General features: G+C 40.4%; 1 protein-coding gene across 2 annotated transcripts; it reads right to left on the bottom strand.

Moving 5' to 3' along the window:
• Positions 1 to 301: 301 nt before the first annotated feature.
• cul1a (cullin 1a) lies at positions 302 to 19,842 on the bottom strand. Of its 2 annotated transcripts, XM_064936485.1 has the most exons (23): positions 19,635 to 19,842; positions 18,707 to 18,760; positions 17,217 to 17,574; positions 16,850 to 17,027; positions 14,915 to 15,082; positions 14,771 to 14,821; positions 14,566 to 14,656; positions 14,286 to 14,449; positions 13,982 to 14,144; positions 5,075 to 5,205; positions 4,826 to 4,933; positions 4,601 to 4,707; positions 4,304 to 4,352; positions 3,937 to 4,068; positions 3,601 to 3,718; positions 3,306 to 3,382; positions 3,073 to 3,204; positions 2,767 to 2,859; positions 2,054 to 2,101; positions 1,847 to 1,929; positions 1,596 to 1,701; positions 1,264 to 1,377; positions 302 to 1,032 (listed from the first exon to the last, which is right to left on the bottom strand). In XM_064936485.1, exons 3-23 carry the CDS (start codon positions 17,354 to 17,356, stop codon positions 952 to 954), a joined length of 2,334 nt encoding a protein of 777 aa, XP_064792557.1. In that variant the 5' UTR covers positions 17,357 to 17,574; positions 18,707 to 18,760; positions 19,635 to 19,842; the 3' UTR covers positions 302 to 951. The 2 variants fall into 2 exon arrangements, with proteins under 2 accessions (XP_064792557.1, XP_064792550.1); XM_064936478.1 differs by lacking the exon at positions 18,707 to 18,760.
• Between the last annotated feature and the right edge of the window lie 359 nt (positions 19,843 to 20,201).

Below are 20,201 nucleotides of genomic sequence, written 5' to 3' on the forward strand. Positions count from 1 at the left end.
ACCTTCGGTTCTAATACCCAAACAATACATCTTGTTGACAAGCTTTACAGTTTACAAATGAATGGCAATGAACAGCTAAGTAGGTCATTCATGGATTGTAACATCAAGAAACCAGCAATGATCTATAATATCCAGGGCTGCGTTTAAACAGGCTGCACAGTTCTGATATTTTCCCCCTCTAATTGGTCTTTTGACCAATCACATTAGCTCATTTTCACAACCAATTAGTTGGGAAGCGTGTGTAAACATCTCAGCCTAAAGTTCACATCAGCTTTGAAGGAATAAAAACCATCAGAGGGAATACAGAAACCTTTAATTTTTATTTACCATACATTTAAAAAAAAAAGTGAACCACACTATACAAATGTTTTTCTGGTAGCTGGTAACAATGCAGATTACACTTCTAAGGGCCTTTTTCAAACACAGATCGCTTTCTGGAAGTGCAGCTAAAATTGCACCCATCTTTTTTTTTTTTAAACATACGTTCATAATTTGCTACTGCCACATAAAGCAGCAGTGTCTTAATAGCTTCTCATCTATTACGTCTTTTTGCTTCTGAAATGCAGATAGGCAGTAGCATGCAACCCTCGGTGTGAAGGGTTTTGATAGTTTTTTTTGTATGTTATTAACTTTGCAAGATAAAAGTAAAGAGGTAAAGGTCTCTGTCGATATTTACATATCAAAATGTATCTGTCGATCCTGAGCAGTTCAGATGGGATCTTCAAACAAACACTGGGCGAGCAGCTATCCCATAATGTCAGAGTTTAAAGGGAAGTCCAGCTTTCGCAACCACCTTGACGATGATTGACAACTTTTTTCTTCTTTTTCTCCTTCTGTGCTCGCATTCCTGACAACATTGGCCAAATGTCAAAAGGAATGATGTTAATTACTCAAAAGACAACTTTAAAAAAAAGAAAGGAGGGAGGGAGGGTGGAGAACAATGAAAAGGTTTTAAGCCAAGTAGCTGTAAGTGTCTTTCTCTCCGTCGACACGCTCCAGGTACTCCTTCTCGATCAGGATGTCGATACATTTCTGAAAGACAAAAAACATACATGACCATTACTAACATGGCACATGTTGCATACAGAAAGTGGTTTCCATAAACCTACAGGAGTATAGATTTGTTACATTTCTCAAAGACAAAAACAAGAACGTTCCTACCATGGCAGATGTTGCATTTACAGTATGTGGTTCTGAAGTATGAAATCCTCTGGGGTAAGGGACATTTCCATCTGACGTGGCCTAATTTACGGCATAATTTACCTTGATGACGGGGACTCTTGGTTTAAACCTGGATGACAGCTGATTCAGCACCTCTGCCAGGAGTTGCTGATGTTTTAGCACTTTGCGCATCTTCATGATTCTCACAATGGCAGCCTACAGCAGGGTAGAGAAAGAGAGAACACAGCAGGTTTAGACCAAAATGATCCTGGGTGAATATTCTAGACCAGAGAGGTTGTTTGTGCACGCTAGACAATAGACAGATTTTTGTGAGTGTGACTGAATGCTTGACAAGGTGAGTAACGTTGACAGTGGCAGCATGTAGTGTGAGTTAGATCAGGGGGAAAAATAGAATAGCGTGATGTACAGTGTACCTGTATTAACAGTTTCCTGTCCTCCTCTATGTTCTTGTGAGTGGTTTCCTGCTCCTGCTTCTGCTCTGTCTTCATTGGCACATTAATGTTCACCCGAAGTTTTTTGCTGTATAGATTCAAATCAAAATATATCAGCAACAGTTCATGGAATCTATTACAGTACAGTAACGTCACAGCAATTTGGAATATCTGGTTCCACAACTTGCAGGTTTGTGACCTATATTGATTACATGGTGTGTGTAATGACTCACTTTTTGTATCCCAGGAAGAGTTTTATTAAGGTGTCTGGTTTGAACTCTACTTCATCCACATTTGCATTCTCATCCTCCAGGACCTAGACAACAGAACATTGCATGGGTCAAAGTTGAAATCCACAGTGCAGAATAGTTCATTGATGGCTCCCCTAGCAACTAGAGTTGTTTGGTAGATTATCTGAAAATAAGAGGCATAAAACCTACCAGCAATTTAGACTTCAACAAGATTTGCAACACCTGCACCAAAATGTCCTGGTGAGAACAAAAACAAAACAGGCAATGTATAAGGCAGATAGTGGGCTGTTGCTTTCAGCTTATACACATAGTATACCAAACATTAGGAACACCTTCCTAATATTGTGTTGCACCCCCACCTCCCCCTCTTTACCCACAGAACAGCCTTAAATTGGTTGGAGCATGGACTGTACAAGGTGTCGAAAGTGTTCCACAGGGATGCTGGGCCATGTTAAGTTGGCTGGATGTCCTTTGGGTGGTGGACCATTGTTGATACACACGGGAAACTGTTGAGCGTGAAAACCCCAGCAGCGTTGCAGTTCTTGACTCAAAACGGTGCGCCTGGCATCTACTACCATACGCCGTTCAAAGGCACTTGTCTTGTCCATTCTCGCTCTAAATGGCACGCATACACAATCCAGATCTCAACTTGTCGTAAGGCTTAAAAAATCCTTCTTTAACACGTCTCCTCCCCTTCATCTACAATCAGTGGATTTATCATCAATAAGGGATCATAGCTTTCACTTGGATTCACCTGGTCAGTCTGTCATGGAATGAGCAGGTGTTATTAGTGTTTTGTATTCCCATCAGAACATAAGGTCTTCCTTTGAAAGACCATCCATCAAAGAGAATAGACTCTCTGTCTGTAGCCAACGAGATACCGTTGAGTTGTCAGTACTCACTATCTTGATCTGTGTGCTGTCTGCGAGCTGCTGCACTGTGTAGACATCCTCAGCATTGTACTGCAATAGGATGGCCATCTGGAAGGTAGAAGCCTGGGAGGACAGGAGGAGCAACAGGGAATACATCAAAACCATTCAATAGTAGAGGATTCCATGACAACTCCGCTCCATGCATATTGTTGATTCATTATTTTTTTCTTATTAAATAGTCAGCACACACCAGTATGTTTGTTCAACAGTGATGGTTGTGAGAGTATGAGAGGAAATATTCATATTTTTATCTGATCAGACAACACCTGTAATCACCTGCAGAGTGTATCTGTTCTTAAAGCAGTTGGTGACCAGCTCTCCTTTGGACAGGTGGTAGAGCCAGGTCAGCTTGCGCCCGCTGTGTCTGCTGGCGTAGAAGGCAGTGAACCTTTGGTAACTCCTCTCCAGCTGAATGAGGGTAGGAGAGAAGAAAAGAGAGAACAGTGAGTAAAACAGTGATCAATGTCAGTAAATTGGGTCACTGTGAAGGGGATCAGTTAGTCTCTCACCTCAGAGGGCAAGGCAAATGTACAGGACTGCTGGAAGGGCCAGGAACCAGAACTGAGGACCTGGATGCTGAAGTCCACTGAGATGCACAAACACAGAAAACAGATCAAAAATCTTCCTATAATAGTTATTTGTTTCAATGTGATTTTCTAAATGTTTGGTTAGGAAAAACCAGGGCCCTACTAAATCAATCCAGGTTTCCGAGATTAAGAAACTAATTTCTGTCATCACATAATGAATCCCAGAATGGGGGACAAGGTACCACCGCATATCAGAGTCACAGACAGATATACTCACAGTCCAAAGGCTCAGAGTTGGTGAGGTGCTTTTTAAATTGTTCATTTAGGTCTTTGCTGACTCCGATGTCCTGGAACATGCGTTGGAGTTTGGAGGTGTACTCGAAGCCGCACGCTTGCTGTTGGGAAAGAGGGCAGGACATGCCATTAGGACAGATGATCCCAGGTAAAACAGAGTCCAAAGACTGAGCAACCAGAGAATATCTAACAGATTTGTACAATAAACAAACTGCACAACTCTAGTTACCAATCACAATGTAATGTCAATATCACGTTGAAAATGCCAAATTAAAAACATGGTCATGAGTAGGTAAACAGATTTTTTGTGGTATAGTACCTTTAGTTTGGAGATCATACTGGCTTCAGCATCATCACTGGCGCTGTTCTGATGGACTAACCGCTTAGCCAGCATCTTGGCGTAGAACTTCTGGAACACATCTTTGTCCTCTATGTACTTAAAGACCACCATCTAGGGAAGAGAACACATAACAGTTAGAAAGTTGTGAATAGAGACTACATCTCGTAAAACAACTAAAATGCAACGCCGGGCTGAAGGAGGGGGAGGAGATTGGGTCTACGATGGAAGGCAGCCAGTGCAGAAGCTCCACTTTTCATCCTGTCGACTCCAGGCAACCAGATAATGTATAAAATGCAGTACCAGTGTGGCAGCTGAGAAAAAAGGGAAAAAAAGCAGTCCAACTCACCACTTGGTTTAGTGTGTCTTCTAGCTCTGCCTCCTCTGGGTTCTTTGAGCTGTGCAAAAAAAGAAAGAAAATAATTCAATTTAAAAATCAGACATCCTGCTCTTGTATGTTAGTAGTGTCTATTAAAACCACAAGAGTAAGACGTCGTATTGATTCTAGTCAATGTGAACCATTTCAGAACAAATGTCCATAGCAATACTGGAGTGCTGGCTACTGGTCTCAGGCGTACGTAGACTTGAATATCAAACTGTGGTTCTGAGTTATGCATTAAGTGAATGTGCCAGAGCAGAGGCACACCTCTTCTTCAGCAGAGAGTCACAGTATCTAGCCAGCAGCTCTGGGGATTTGCTGGATGACTGCACCATCTTGGTCACAGCATTGTTGTTTATGAAGCGACCACAGGCCTGTGAAGACAAAAAATGGGTGTTCAAAGTTAACAAAAACAACAACAGTAAGTGTGTGTGTGTGTGACACCGTCTGAAAATGTCTAACATCACAAAATATAGTAAAATATGAACATACCTTGTCCAGAGCAGCAACAAAACCAGCATCGTTGTTGAACGCTGACATTACTAAAGCATTATACTTCTTGTGGACGTCTAAGATGGTCTGGACATACATTTTGGGATCCTGTGGTGAAATAAATGAAAACAAAGTCAAGGAACACTCAAGTGAACTGGAGAAAGGACTGTCTCAGATTATTCTAATAAAGATGTGAACCGGTAAAACCTAATGCGTACATTTAACTATTAAATCCATTGTAGTTCTTACATTGAGAGCTGCTTCTCCACACTTCTCTATAGCAGCAAGACCCTGGTTGTATATGTGCGTCTCCAGGAGTTTCTTCAGCTCTCCCAACCCATCAGTGATCCGGGACACCAAATTGTACATCCGCCCAAGGTCTACAGACAGAGAATGGCGATGCATGTCACATGCTCCAAACACTACACTGAAATTCTTACATACAAGCCCTTAACCAACAACGCAGTTCAAGAAAGAGTTAATGAAATATTGACAATTTATTTATATAAATATATATAAATATATATTATTTAATAAATAACTCAATCAAAAAGTAAAAAACATTTACATAACAATAACAAGGCTATATATAGGGGGTAACGGTACTGAATCAATGTGCGGGGGTAATTTGTAAAGTGACTATTGATAGATAATAAAACAGTGAGTAGCAGCAGAGTAAAAACAAAGAGGGGGACGGGTCAATGTAAATAGTTCAGGTGGCCATTTGATTAGTTTAGTTGTTCAGCAGTCTTATGGCTTGGGGGTAGAAGATGTTAAGGAGCCTTTTGGTCCTAGATATGGCGCTCCGTTACTGCTTGCCGTGCAGTAGCAGAGATAACAGTCTATAACTTGGGTGACTGAAGTCTGAGACAATTTTTTGGGCCTTCCTCTGACACCGCCTAATATACAGGTCCTGGATGTCAGGAAGCTCGGCCACAGTGATGTACTGGGCCGTAAGGACTACCCCCTGTAGCGCCTTACAGTCAGATGCCGAACAGTTGTCATACCAGGCAGCGACGCAACAGAAACAGATCAGGATGCTCTCGATGGTGCAGCTGTAGAACATGAGGATCTGGGAACCCATGCCAAATCTTTTCAGTCTCCCGAGGGGGAATATGCATGGTTGTGCCCTCTTCACAGCTGTGTTGGTGTGTTTGGACCATGATAGTTTGTTGGTGATGTGGACACCAAAGATCTTGAAACTCTCGACCCGTTTCACTTCAGTCCCATCAATGAGAATGGGGGCCTGTTCGGCCCTCCTTGTTCTATAGTCCACCATCAGCTGCTTTGTCTTGCTCACATTGAGAGAGAGGTTGTTGTCCTGGCACCACACCGCCCTATAGGCCCTCTCATCGTTGTCGGTGATCAGGCCTACCACTGTTGTGTTGTCAGCAAACTTAATGGTGTTGGAGTCATGCTTGGCCACGCAGTCATGGGTGAACAGAGTACAGGAGGGGACTAAGCACGCACCCCTGAGGGGCCTCAGTGTTGAGGATCAGCGTGGCAGATGTGTTGTTGCCTACCCTTACCACCTGGGGGCAGCCAGTTAGGAAGTCCAGGATCCATTTGCAGAGGGAAGTGTTTAGTTCCAGGGTCTTAGCTTAGTGATGAGCTTTGTGGGCACTATGGTGTTAAATGCTGAGCTGTAGTCAATGAGCAGAAATCTCACATTGGTGTTCCTTTTGTCCAGGTGGGAAAGGGCAGTGTGGAGTGCGATTGCGTCATCTGTGGATCTGTTAGGGCAGTATGCAAATTGGAGTGGGATTAGGGTTTCTGACATGATGGTGTTGATGTGAGCTATGACCAGCCTTTCAAACCACTTCATGTCTACCAATTAGAGTGCTATGGGCCGGTAATAATTTTAGGCAGGTTACTTTCGCTTTCTTGGGCACAAGGACCATGGTGGTCTGTTTGAAACATGTAGGTATTACAGACTCGGCCAGGGAGAGGTTGAAAATGTCAGTGAAGACACTTGCCAGTTGGTCCACGCTTGCTTTGAATACAAGTCCTGGTAATCCGTCTGGCCCCACGGCTTTGTGAATGTTAACCTGTTTAAAGGTCTTGCTCACATCGGCTATTGCTTGCCTCAAAGCGAGTATAAAAAGGCATTTAGCTCATCTGGTAGGCTCGCGTCACTGGGCAGCTCGTGGCTGGGTTTCCCTTTGTAGTAAGTAATAGTTTGAGACCTGCCACATCTGACGAGCATCAAAGCCGGTGTAGTAGGACTCAATCTTAGTCCCGTATTGATGCTTTGCCAGTTTGATGGTTCATCTGAAGGCATAGCGGGATTGCTTATAAGCATCCGGCTTAGTGTCCCGCTCCTTGAAAGCGGCAGCTCTAGCCTTTAGCTCGGTGCGGATGTTGCATGTAATCTATGGCTTCTGGTTGGGAAATGTACGTACGGTCACTGTGGGGAGGACGTCATTGATGCAGTTATTGATGAAGCAGGTGACTGAGGTGGTATACTAACTCAATGATGAATCCCGGAACACATTCCAGTCTGTGCTAGCAAAACAGTCCTGTAGTGTAGCATCCGCGCCATCTGACCACTTCCGTATTGAGCGAGTCACTGGTACTTCCTGCTTTAGTTGTTTTTGCTTGTAAGCAGGAATCAGGAGGATGGAATTTTGGTCAAATTTGCCAAATGGTTGGCAAGGGAAAGCTTTGTATGTGTCTCTCTGTGTGGAGTAAAGGTGGCCTAGGTTAGTTTTTCCTCTGGTTGCAAATGTGACATGCTGGTAGAAATTAGGTACAACTGATTTAAGTTAGCCTGTATTAATGTCCCCGGCCAATAGCACCACTTCTGGATGAGCATTTTCTTGTTTGCTTATGGCCTTATACAGCAGTTAAGTGTGGTCTTAGTGCCAGCATCGGTTTGTGGTGTAAATAGACAGTTACAAATTATACTTATGTCAACTCTTATACTTAAGTGAACTCTCTTGGTCTACAGCTTATCATGAGGTATTCTACCTCGGGTGAGCATTACCTCGAGACTTTTAATATTAGACATCTTGCACCAGCAGTTAATGACAAATAAACACGACCCTCTTCATACCAGACGTTGCTGCTCTGTTCTGCCGAAACACGGAGAAGCCAGCCAGCTCTATATTATCTGCATCGTCATTCAGCCAAGTCTCGGTGAAACATAAGATATTACAGTTTTTAATGTCACATTGGTAGAATAGTCTTAATCGTAGATCGTTCAGTTTGTTTTCCAATGGTTGCACGTTGGCCAATAATACAGAGAGTAGTTGTGGTTAGGGTTGCAAAGGGTTGGAAACTTTTCGGGAAATTTCTGGATTTTTTCCCCGAAATTTTCCATGGGAAGTTAAGCCAAGGAATTTGGGGAATTTCTCTTAAATTCATATTTTTTTAAGCTTATAACAGCAAACCTTTATGGGATACACAAGGCAATTCTAAGTCTTGTGGCATATTTTGGTTAAACTATGGAATTGCAACCCTCTGCATGCACAGTGCACTCTTCCATTCACATGTACAGCTGATTCTCAAGAGCTTGCACACTAATGAGATGCTATGGAGCCCACACTACGACACTGTTTGAGCCAAGGACTACATGCTTTATGGTAAGTTTTGAAACACAATACTGGGTGGGGTGAATTTATTTTATACAACATACATGATTTTTTGTTAACTAGTAAATAGTAGCCTACAGCAAAGTGTGTTTAAATCATTTCTAACTTGTTAACAATTTCTGCTAGTTAGTTCTTGCTACCATGTGGGTTTTAGCTTGCTTGAGCCTGCCAACTGAGGAAAGTTAATTCACCTGTTTCCATACGTGTTTCATTTTAAAACATTTATCTTACAAAGGAGTTGTTTAACTTCTTAAGGTATAGGGGCAGCATTTTGACTTTTGGATAAATAGCGTGCCCAATTTCAACTTCCTGCTACTCATGCCAAGAATATAAGATATGCATATTATTAGGAGATTTAGATATAAAACACTGACGTTTCTAAAACTGTTTGAATCATGTATGTGAGTATAACATAACTTATGTAGCAGGTAAAACCACAAGGACTAACCATTTAGAAATACATTTTTTTGAGTTCTTTGTCTGTTCAGTGAGTTCTCATTGGGAAACGATATTTCTTAGGCCCTTGTTTGCCGTTCCTACCGCTTCCACTGGATGTCACCAGTCTTTGGAATTTGGTTGAGGTTATTCCTTTGTGCAATGAAGAAGTACGGCCATCTAGGAACTGGGCAACACTGTTGAGAGTTGCGCAAGACTTGAAAAGTAGCGTTGGTTTGTTGTCTTTCTGTATTGAACACAGATAGACCTGTCTTCAATTTGATCGATTATTAACGTTTAAAAATACCTAAAGTTGTATTACAAAAGTAGTTTGAAATGTTTTGGCAAAGTTTACAGGTAACTTTTGAGATATTTTGTAGTGACGTTGCGCAAATTGGAAGCTGTTTTTTTTCTGGATCAAACGCATTTTGGAGGATATATATGGACGTAATTAATCAAACAAAAGGACCAATTGTGATGTTAATTGAAGTGCCAACAAAAGAAGCCCGTCAAAGGTAAGGCATGATTTATATTTTATTTCTGCGTTTTGTGTAGCGCCTGCAGGGTTGATATGCTACTCTTTGTTTACTGTTGTGCTATCATCAGATAATAGCTTTTTATGCTTTTGCCGAAAAGCCTTTTAAAAATCTGACATGTTGGCTGGATTCACAATGAGTGTAGCTTTAATTTAGTATCTTACATGTGTGATTTAATGAAAGTTAGATTTTTAAATCATCATCATGAATTGTATGTATGTATTGTATGTATGTATGAATTGTATGTATGTATGAATTGTATTGTATGAATTGTATGTATTGTATGTATGAATTGTATTGTATGTATGTATGAATTTTATGTATGTATGTATGTATTGTATGTATGAATTGTATGTATGTATGTATGTATGTATGAATTGTATGTATGTATGTATATATGAATTGTATGTATGAATTGTATGTATGTATATATGAATTGTATGTATGTATGTATATATGAATTGTATGTATGTATATATGAATTGTATGTATGTATGTATGTATAATTGTATGTATGATTGTATTTTATGTATGAATTGTATTGTATGAATTGTATGTATGAATTGTATTGTATGAATTGTATGTATGAATTGTATGTATGTATGTATATATGAATTGTATGTATGAATTGTATGTATGTATATATGTATTGTATGTATGAATTGTATGTATGTATGAATTGTATGCATGTATATATGTATTGTATTGTATGCATGTATTGTATTGTATGCATGTATGAATTGTATGCATGTATGTATGTATGAATTGTATGTATGTATGAATTGTATGTATGTATGAATTGTATGTATGTATGAATTGTATGTATGTATGAATTGTATGAATGAATTGTATGTATAATTGTATTGTATTGTATGAATTGTATGTATGTATGTATGTATGTATGAATTGTATGTATGTATGAATTGTATGAATTGTATGTATGTATGTATGAATTGTATGTATGTATGAATTGTATGAATTGTATGTATGTATGTATGAATTGTATGTATAATTGTATTGTATGTATGAATTGTATTGTATTGTATGAATTGTATGTATGTATGTATGTATGTATGTATGAATTGTATGTATGTATGAATGTATGAATTGTATGTATGTATGAATGTATGAATTGTATGTATGTATGAATTGTATGTATGAATTGTATGTATGTATGTATTGTATGTATGTACGAATTGTATGTATTGTATGTATGAATTGTATGTATGTATGTACGAATTGTATGTATGAATTGTATGTATGTATGTACGTATTGTATGTATGTATGTACGTATTGTATGTATGTATGTATTGTATTGTATGTATGTATGAATTGTATGTATGTATGTATATATGAATTGTATGTATGTATTGTATGTATGTATTGTATGTATGTATGAATTGTATGTATGTATGAATTGTATGTATGTATTGTATGAATTGTATGTATGAATTGTATGAATTGTATGTATGAATTGTATTGTATGTATGATTGTATTGTATGTATGATTGTATTGTATGTATGATTGTATTGTATGTATGATTGTATTGTATGTATGTATTGTATGTATGATTGTATTGTATGTATGATTGTATTGTATGTATGATTGTATGTATGTATGTATGTATGTAATGCCTCGGGCACTATCTGATGTGTGGAGTCATTTCACTGCAGCTAATGTAGAAGGAAAAGCTGTTTACATTTGCAAAGACTGTGCCAAATCATATGTGAAGAATGCAACAAAGATGCCGAATCATCTGGCCAAGTGCATAAAGTTCCCTCAATGCTCACAACAAGAAACATCTGACAAAAGTCCCTCTACTTCTATTCCAGGTAAAAATGATGAATCATCTAGAAGAAAAAGAAACACACACCTATTAAGACGAGGTGCTGGCTAGCGGAGTAGAAACTTGAAAATAAAAGAGAGCTGCACACTCTAGGAGCTCAGATGCAAAAATTTAATACCAACGTTTCGACAGCCAAGCTGTCTTCATCAGGGTATAATCAAAAACACTGCGGGATGACTCGTTTATATAGTGTCAAAAGACACAGGTGTCTGTAATCATGGCCAGGAGTGGCCTAATATCATTGGTTAATAATCAAATATTAAAATGTCATACAAAGAACCACATACAAACAAATGGATAGCATACAATCATAGATTAATTTGACTATACAAGTTAACAAACAATTACAATGGCAAAGTCAAAGTCAAAATAATCACAAGAATGGCTTCAGATCAAAGTCTACATTGAGACCGAAGGGCGCAAGGGTCTTTAAATTCAAGATCCAGGCAGCCTCTCGTTTTAACAATCAATTATCAAGGTCACCCCCTCTCCAAGGGAGGGTGGCATGTTCGATGCCAATATAACGCAGAGACAAAATCGAGTGGCCTGCCTCCAAAAAGTGGGCCGCAACTGGATAAGTAAAGTTTTTACACCTAATGGTGCTACGATGCTCTGAGATAAGTACTTTTAATTCGCGCTTTGTTTTACCTCCATAATTTTTACCACAAGGACAAGTTATAAGATAAATAACTGCCTTAAGTGGAGCACGTAATAACACCTTTTATTGGGATCAATTTCCCTGTTTGTGGGTGTTTGAACACTCTACATTTATAAGTGCCATTGCATTGAGCACAGCCATTACATTTGTAATTTCCATCCAGTAGGGGCGCAAATAGACGTTGTTCAGGAATATCTTGTGGTGGTAAATCAGAGTTTACCAATTGGTCTCTGAGATTTCTGCCCCGCGAGAATACGACCAAGGGAAGGTCCGAAAACACATTACCGAGACTATCATCGGATTTTAGGATGTGCCAATGTTTGTGAACAATTCCCTTAATTTGTTCAGAACACTTTGAATAGCGGGTAGTTAGAACGCAAGAATGCGTCTTTTTGCGAGACTGACCTTGAAAAAGGTCATGTTTTGTTTTGAATTTTCTCAATGGCAATATTAATCTGATCATTCTTGTATCCCCTCTCCTTGAACTTTCTTTCTTGCAAATTCTTTTGATTCGACAGAATTGGCTGTAGGGCAAACAATTTTTCAAGGGAAGTGGGTGACAACTATCAGCCCTCAACAAACTGTTACGATCAGTAGGCTCCCTGTAAAGATCAGTGTATAGAACATTATCTTCACACAAGATCAGAAGATCAAGAAAACTGATTTGATGTGTATCAGATTGCATAGTAAATCTCAGATGCTCAGAACAGGAGTTAAGAAAAGCATGGAACGCCTGGAGTTGTTTTGCATCATCCCTCCACAGAACAAAAATATCATCAATATACCGTTTCCAAATAATGATGTGAGGCAAGAAAACATTTTTGAGAGGATTGAAAATAGACTGTGCGGCTCTCTTTTCTTTTTCAAAAATGATGAATCAGACACGTTATCGATAGCAACAGCTCATGGTCCTCCTGGAATCAGAAGTTTTTTTACTCAATGGAGGAACGTAGTCTGAGAAATACTGATGAATGTCTTGCTCAAGCTGTGTATGCAATTGGTTCACCTCTGATGCTCACAGGTTTATATATATTGGAAGAGAATTCTGAATGTTCCTCGCCCAGCATACCACTCCAACCAGACATGCTTTATCTACTCATTTGCTAGATGCAGAGTTCAAGTGAAGGTCAAGCAAATCATAGAGAAAGCAGACTGTATTGCAATCATCTCTGATGGGTGGACGAATGTTCACGGGCAAGGAATTATTAACTACATAATCTCTACTACCTCATCTAGTATTCTACAAGTATTCTACACTGGTAGAGACCAGTGTGTCTGTTGTCCCTTGTGTCTGTGCTCGTGTAGAATACTGGATGAGGTAGTAGAGATTATGTAGTTAATAATTCCATGCCCACGAACATTCGTCCACCCATCAGAGATGATTGCAAGTCCTCAATGACCCATCAGGAGCTGAAGGCAGTCATCAATGACCTTGGACCACAGCAGGTATTTGCACTGGTGACAGACAATGCTGCGAACATGAAGTCTGCTTGGTCTAAAGTGGAGGAGTCTTACTCTCACATCACACCCATTGGCTGTGCTGCTCATGCATTGAATCTGCTCCTTAAGGACATCATGGCACTGGAAAAAAAGAAGTGCTTTTCAGCAGCAGGGACAGAGACTGATAAGGATAGAGGGAACAATGATTGGAGCCAAATACAGGCAAATCCTTGATGAGAACCTGCTTCAGAGGCATTTCACTGTACTTGTGCATGTGACATTAAAACTTGAAACCGTCCTTAGACTGGGGTGAAAATGTACTTTCCAACAGGACAATGACCCAAAGCAATGCTTGAATGGCTTCAGAACAAGAACGTGAAAGTCCTTGAGCCAAAGCCCAGACTTAATTCCCATTGAAAATCGTCAGAAAGACTTGCTGTTCACCGCCACTCTCCCATCTAACTTAACAGAGCTTGAGAAAATCTGCAAGGAAGAATGGGAGAAAACCCCCCAAATGCAGATGTGCAAAGCTAATACAGACATACCAAAGACTACTCAAACCTGTAATCACTAATAAAGGCACAAATCTGGCAATAGCAAAAAGGCATGTCTGGCTAGCAATTGCCATTTGGACTCTCATCCATACCTTCATTTTTGTCAGCGTCCAGAAGGTTCTGGAACTCTGTGTGGAAGATCTCCAGGTGCTTCTCGATGAGCACCTGCTCACACTTGCGGGCCAGCTCGTCCTGCGTGCTCTCATGGAGGTACACCTGCACCCTCCGCTGCTCCTCCAACAGACGCGCCTCAGCCTGAGAGAGAGACAGAAGGAGAAAGAGAGCCGAGTGAGAGACCGAAAGAGATGGAGAAAGAGGGATTCTGTACATTTTTACACTAAACAAAAAGGCTACTGATACATCTATTTGGCTCAATATACTGGTTTCATAACCCACCTTTTTCATGTATTCAGTAACTGGATTTTGTTGCAGGAACTCTGTGCTCTCTCGTGTGTAAAAGCGCTCGGTGTCCGCCAAGAACTGAGTCTCGAAGTACTCTTTGTAGACTGACAATGTGGGGCCTTTGGCAAAGGCATCATCCTCATTGAGACCCAACTCAACTGAAAGACACACAACCTCCTCTGTCAACCAACATAATTTCAGAACCATGACATCACATCTCACAACAGTTTCAAATTGGTTGAACAACACACCATTAAAATATGCCAGGACCTACCATAGGACTGGACGACTCCACTGATAAGCCTAGTGTTGATGGTCTCTCCGTTACGTTCCTTCTCAATGAGCTTCAATACAGCATTTGTGACCTTAGTTGGGGGGGGGCGACGACACATATTTAGGTTCATGCCTTCAACAAAATGTATCGTAATCAACTAAGACTGGGAATAACTTTTCCACAGCGAATCTGAGCAGATACTCACTTGTTTATTCAAAGGTCTGAAAAGGCATTCTCTCCATGTCACCAACGCCAGCTGAAAGGAGAGGAAATGATGAGGCAATGCATACATTTGAGAAAACCATTGAAGAATATAAGATTTTGGTTAACAAAAAAAGTTGTGTCTTACGGAGTAAATTTCATATATCCCTTTGCGCCCCTCGTCACACTCGCGGCGGACCCAGTGCCGGTTGAGGTAGGCACAGATACCATTCAGCACTTTGCTGGAGAATCTGTAGTCTTCCCACTGCTGTGTGTAGAACTTTAATACGCTCTCATCCATCAGGTCTTCTCCGTCCTGCAGATGATGGGGACATGAGTGATATTTACAGTGGCAAGAAAAAGTATGTGAACCCTTTGGAATTACCTGATTTCTGCATAGATTTTAGATAAAAATTCCCCTGATCTTCATCTAAGTCCCAACAATAGACAAGCACAGTGTACTTAAAGTAATAACACACAAATTATTGTATTTTTCTTTTCTATATTGAATAGCTCATTTAAACATTCACAGTGTAGGTTGGAAAAAGTATGTGAACCCCTAGGCTAATGACATCTCGAAAAGCTAAATGGAGCGAGGAGTCAGTTAACCTGGAGTCCAATCAATGAAACAAGATTGGAGATGTTGGTTTGAGCTGCCCTGCCTCATAAAAACACTCAGAATATTTGAGTTCGCTATTCACAAGAAGCATTACCCGATGTGACACATGCTTCAAAGAAAAGAGATCTCAGAAGACCTAAGATGAAGAATTGTTGCCTTGCATAAAGCTGGAAAGGGTTACAAAAGTATCTCTAAAAGTCAGTCCACGGTAAGACAAATTGTATAGAAATAGAGAAATTTCAGCACTGTTGCTACTCCCCCTAGGAGTGGCCGCCCTGCAAAGATGACTGCAAGAGCACAGCGCAGAATGGTCAATGAGGTTAAGAAGAATCCTAGAGTGTCAGCTAAAGACTTACAGAAATCTCTGGAGGATGCTAACAGCTCTGTTGACAAGTCTACAATGCGTAAAACACTGGACAAGAATGGTGTTCATTAGAGGACAGCATGGAAGAAGCCACTGCTGTCCAAAAGAAACATTGCTGTATAAGTCTGAAGTTCACAAAAGAGCACCTGGATGTTCCACAGCGCTACTGGCAAAAACAATTCTGTGGACAGATGAAACTAAAGCTGTGTTTTTTGGAAGGAACACACAACACTATGTGTGGAGAAAGAAAGGCACAGCACAGCACAGCACACCAAAATCAAAACCTGGTTTGGGGCTGCTTTGCTGCCCCAGGGCCTGGACAGCTTGGTATCATCAACATAAAAATGAATTCCCAAGTTTATCAAGACATTTTGCAGTAGAATGTTAGGCTATCTGTCCGCCAATTGAAGCTCAACTGGAGGTAGGTGATGCAACTGGACAACAACCCAAAAGAAAGAAGTAAATCAACAACATAATGGCTTGAACAGAAGAAAATACACCTTCTGGAGTGGCCAAGTCAGTCCTGACCTCAACCCGATTGAGATGCTGTGGCATGACCTCAAGAGAGTGGTTCACACCAGACATAGGAAGAATATTGTGGAACTGAAACAGTTTTGTAAAGAGGAATGGTCCAAAATTACTCCTGACCGTTGTGCAGGTCTGATCCGTAACTCCAGAAATCTTTTGGTTGAGCTTATTGCTGCCAAAGAAGGGTCAACCTGTTATTAAATCCAAGGGGTCGCATACTCTTTCCAAACTGCACTGTGAGTGTTTACACAGTGTGTTCAATAAAGACATGAACAATTATAATTGTTTGTGTGTTATTAGTTTAAGCAGACTGTGTTTGTCTATTGTTGTGACTTAGATGAAGATCAGATAATATTTTATGACCAATTAATGCAGAAATCCAGGTAATTCAAAAGGGTTCACATATCACTGCAGTTAGAGATAAGCATGCAAATGTGGTAGGACATTTGATATGCTTCCTTTTAACCTTTACTGGAAGGGCTAATGGAGAATTAACTAGCAGGCCAATTCATTTAATCAATTCATTGACCTGAGTTCATTTAATTTAAAAAAGGCACAGAACAGAGCATTACTTTGAGCAGGTTGGTCAAGTAGTTCTTGAGGAACTCCTTGAGTCTCTTGTAGAGCTCCAGGCCCACAAACTGGGCCCCTCCTGGGGTGGGGGCCTTTTTGGAGGGCTTGGATGGAGGGGGCCCTGCCCCACGGGCCTGATTGGACTGATGCACACTGGTACAGTAGTTATAAACATGTCTGGGTGGTGGGTAAAGGCAACAACATAAATGTAGAAACTTAAAATACTGACAATGGATGATCCCAAATATGCTTTAAACTGAGGAAAACCTGTGCTGGTGTCAGCCATAAAAACTGCCCTTAATAAAGAGACACACTTGGAAGCACACAGTCAGAGAAGCCTGGGAGTGTATTTTTGTGGAAGGATACGTGTACAGTTCCATATATCGTGATTTGGCCATGCTCTGTCTGGTGTACACCTGCTGTATTCCTGCTCGCAGGTCATCCCAGATCTGGTCCAGGCCAATCTGCTTGAGCCCATGAGGGTTCTGGCTTCTGTTGGATGACATTGTCTCTTTGCTTGTTGTTGCTCTCCTCTCAGATGCTCCGTGCCACGTCTTCTTTTATTGCTTGCAATGAAACCGTCAAGAGCTACTCCTCCATAAGGTGATAAAGAGAGAGGCCACAATGTAACACAGAGACAAGGTGGGGTCTTCTCTTTGGAGTGGCAGACGATCTTGGAAGACCCCCTTCAAGTAGCAATCAGGAAAGCATCCTGCCAAGAAACCTGCAAACAAACACATTGTAAGAAAGGAGAAAACATTGTATAAGTCACATAGCACAGGCCCTGAAGAGTAAGAAAAAATCTTGCATTGTAGAATGTTGGGATTGCAATAATTGATGTTGACATTCAATTGAAAAAGATCATTACCTGGCTAGAAAAAAACATGCATTAGGATCTAGCTCATCAAAATTTGCACTTGAAACTGCTTCCATTGTAGACTACAGTACACAGCAAAATGATTAGAATAGTTCCTCTGCCATATAAAGCTAGTATCTGCTATCCAGGTGATAATGTATGACATATTGTTAGAGATTAGTCTAGTGAGTGTTATATTGACTCCAGCCTCCCCTTGATCAAGACCCAACAGCTGGGCCTGAGATCTGACCTTCAATGGTCCTGAATACTGTAACTACATTAGTGTCAGTGAGTGTCTGCCCACCCCAGTGCAGCCTGGCTGGGGGAATACGGCTGACTGGATTTGGCTTTCCTTCAGCTGGGAACCTAAACCCTACTGCCCACGGCTTCTGTTGTTAAACCCGTGCAGGGTATGCAGGGCTGATTTCCGGCATGGAGCAGGAGATCATTCAAGTGATATTGAATAATACATTGAAGGTAGAGAAATCACAAAGAAAAAAATATATAATTTAAGAGTAGACAAGAACGCAGAATTATGATTTCAAGATGAGGCCTAACCTGACCTTGTTTCATTACATGTTTATATGTAAATATGTTAACTTGGATTCTACTAAGTCTTAGAATACAACCATAGACATAAAATACACAAGGGGTATGGCAACCCTGGTCCTGGAGCAGGCACTTCATGTTTTTGATTTAACTGATCTGGAAGACCAGGTATTTTGAATGTAGGCAATCACTGAACTGATCATTTAGTTAAGTAGTTAAGTCTAGTGCCTAGTCGGGGGGAAAAAATCCTGCAGTACCTGCAACACTTCAGGAACAGGGTTGCCTACCCCTGATATAGGCTAACCAAAGTGGATATAATGATATCCTTGGATACTAAAGTAAAAAATATCTTATGCGAATACTGCAAGTATTGTGCATGAATGACAAACATGAGATGGTAAGATACGTTTTGGGGCTAATTGTTAAATAACCAACTGTTAAAGATAATTACCATTTCAGTCCAGGCCCAAGTATTCATCAATTTATCACAGGGACAGTGTTGTCTCTAACCAAGGCAAAAGATGCAGATTAAGCAGCAAACACACTGAAAAGAGGTAGCCTAACAGTGGGCAGCAAAGAGGAAGCTACAACTATAGGGACCGTATATTTTGCCAAAATGATTGTCACTGAGTTAGTGGCAAACAATCTTTGAGGGACTGTAATGCCTGGCTTGCAATACGACATTACATACCTATTCTCTGTATATTGCTAGCTAGCTTTTTGTTATTTGCAAAACCTAATATTGATAGCTAACTAGTCCAAGGCAATATATTGTACATTAAATATGAACTTTCTAGCAATGCTAGCTACTACACCTGTAGTCTCCATGCACAAGCTTGCCAAGGAAGCTTCTGAACTTTACATTCGCTATCTAGCTTTGTCATGCCATGGCTAAAACGTGAAATATTAACCTGGTTAGTGGTGCAGTGTAAGCAAACGTAGCAGTTAGCAATGTTTTTGACTAGCTGACATTAGCATTACATTTGCTAGGTGTACTGTTAGCTAGCTAGTAACTTAAACCAAATAGTCGATAATACAAACTGCAAATTTGGATTGGCAAACGTTATAACCAACTTCGCTAACATGGCATTAGCCAGTGAGCTATCAGGGTAACGTTAGCTAACAACCGTGAGAAATGAGGCCTGTTCAGGCGCAACGCTAGAGCTAACTTAAGCTACCTGACCACAGAAGCCAATTAACCTTACGGATAAACAACCAGGCAGTGTTCTCTGTATAAATACAACACACACTAGTCGTGTGTGTTCTGTTTTTGTATAACTAGCTAGCTAGAATAATATTCAAGTTCACTGGTGATTTGTCGTTATGCTTAGCTAGCCAGTCAGTTTAGCTACTGTACTAGCTAGCTGACGTTAGCTTACCATCGTGTAGTGCTCGTTCTTGGCTCCAAATGAAACAAAACACTACCAATTAGAACCAAATATTACGTTTTTAATCTGAGTAAAGTATTGGAATACTCCTTTTCAAAGACACATCCCCGTTTCCCTCTAGATTATTTACTTTTCACTGCCACAACAATAGCTGCGGCAGTGCATAGAAATATCACTTTACAAATGTGTTTGCAGAAAGATGTCCCGTGGAATTTGAGTGGAATTTAAAGTTCCGGACACGCACGGCTGATTACAATGGACATACTGTATGTTGTGCATGGAACAGCACGATTTGTGAGAAGGTCAAGGTTCTAATGAAAACGGATTGATAATCATGTATGGCACTGCAACAAACAATTTGTCGTTATATTCTGAAACATCCTACAATTAATGATTTTAGTATTGGTTTTATGCAGGGCTGGCCCCAGCCAAAAGCGATTTTAGGGCCCCTCGTTTTAGGAATTCAGTCAGGTCTTAACTTACTAGTGAGAGTAAGAATAGTATAATACACAAGGTGCAATTCGGACATTTGGTTGTGTATCAGCATTTTTTGTTGTC

The sequence above is a fragment of the Oncorhynchus masou genome, chromosome 3, assembly GCF_036934945.1.
Source record: "Oncorhynchus masou masou isolate Uvic2021 chromosome 3, UVic_Omas_1.1, whole genome shotgun sequence".
Classification (NCBI taxonomy): domain Eukaryota; kingdom Metazoa; phylum Chordata; class Actinopteri; order Salmoniformes; family Salmonidae; genus Oncorhynchus; species Oncorhynchus masou.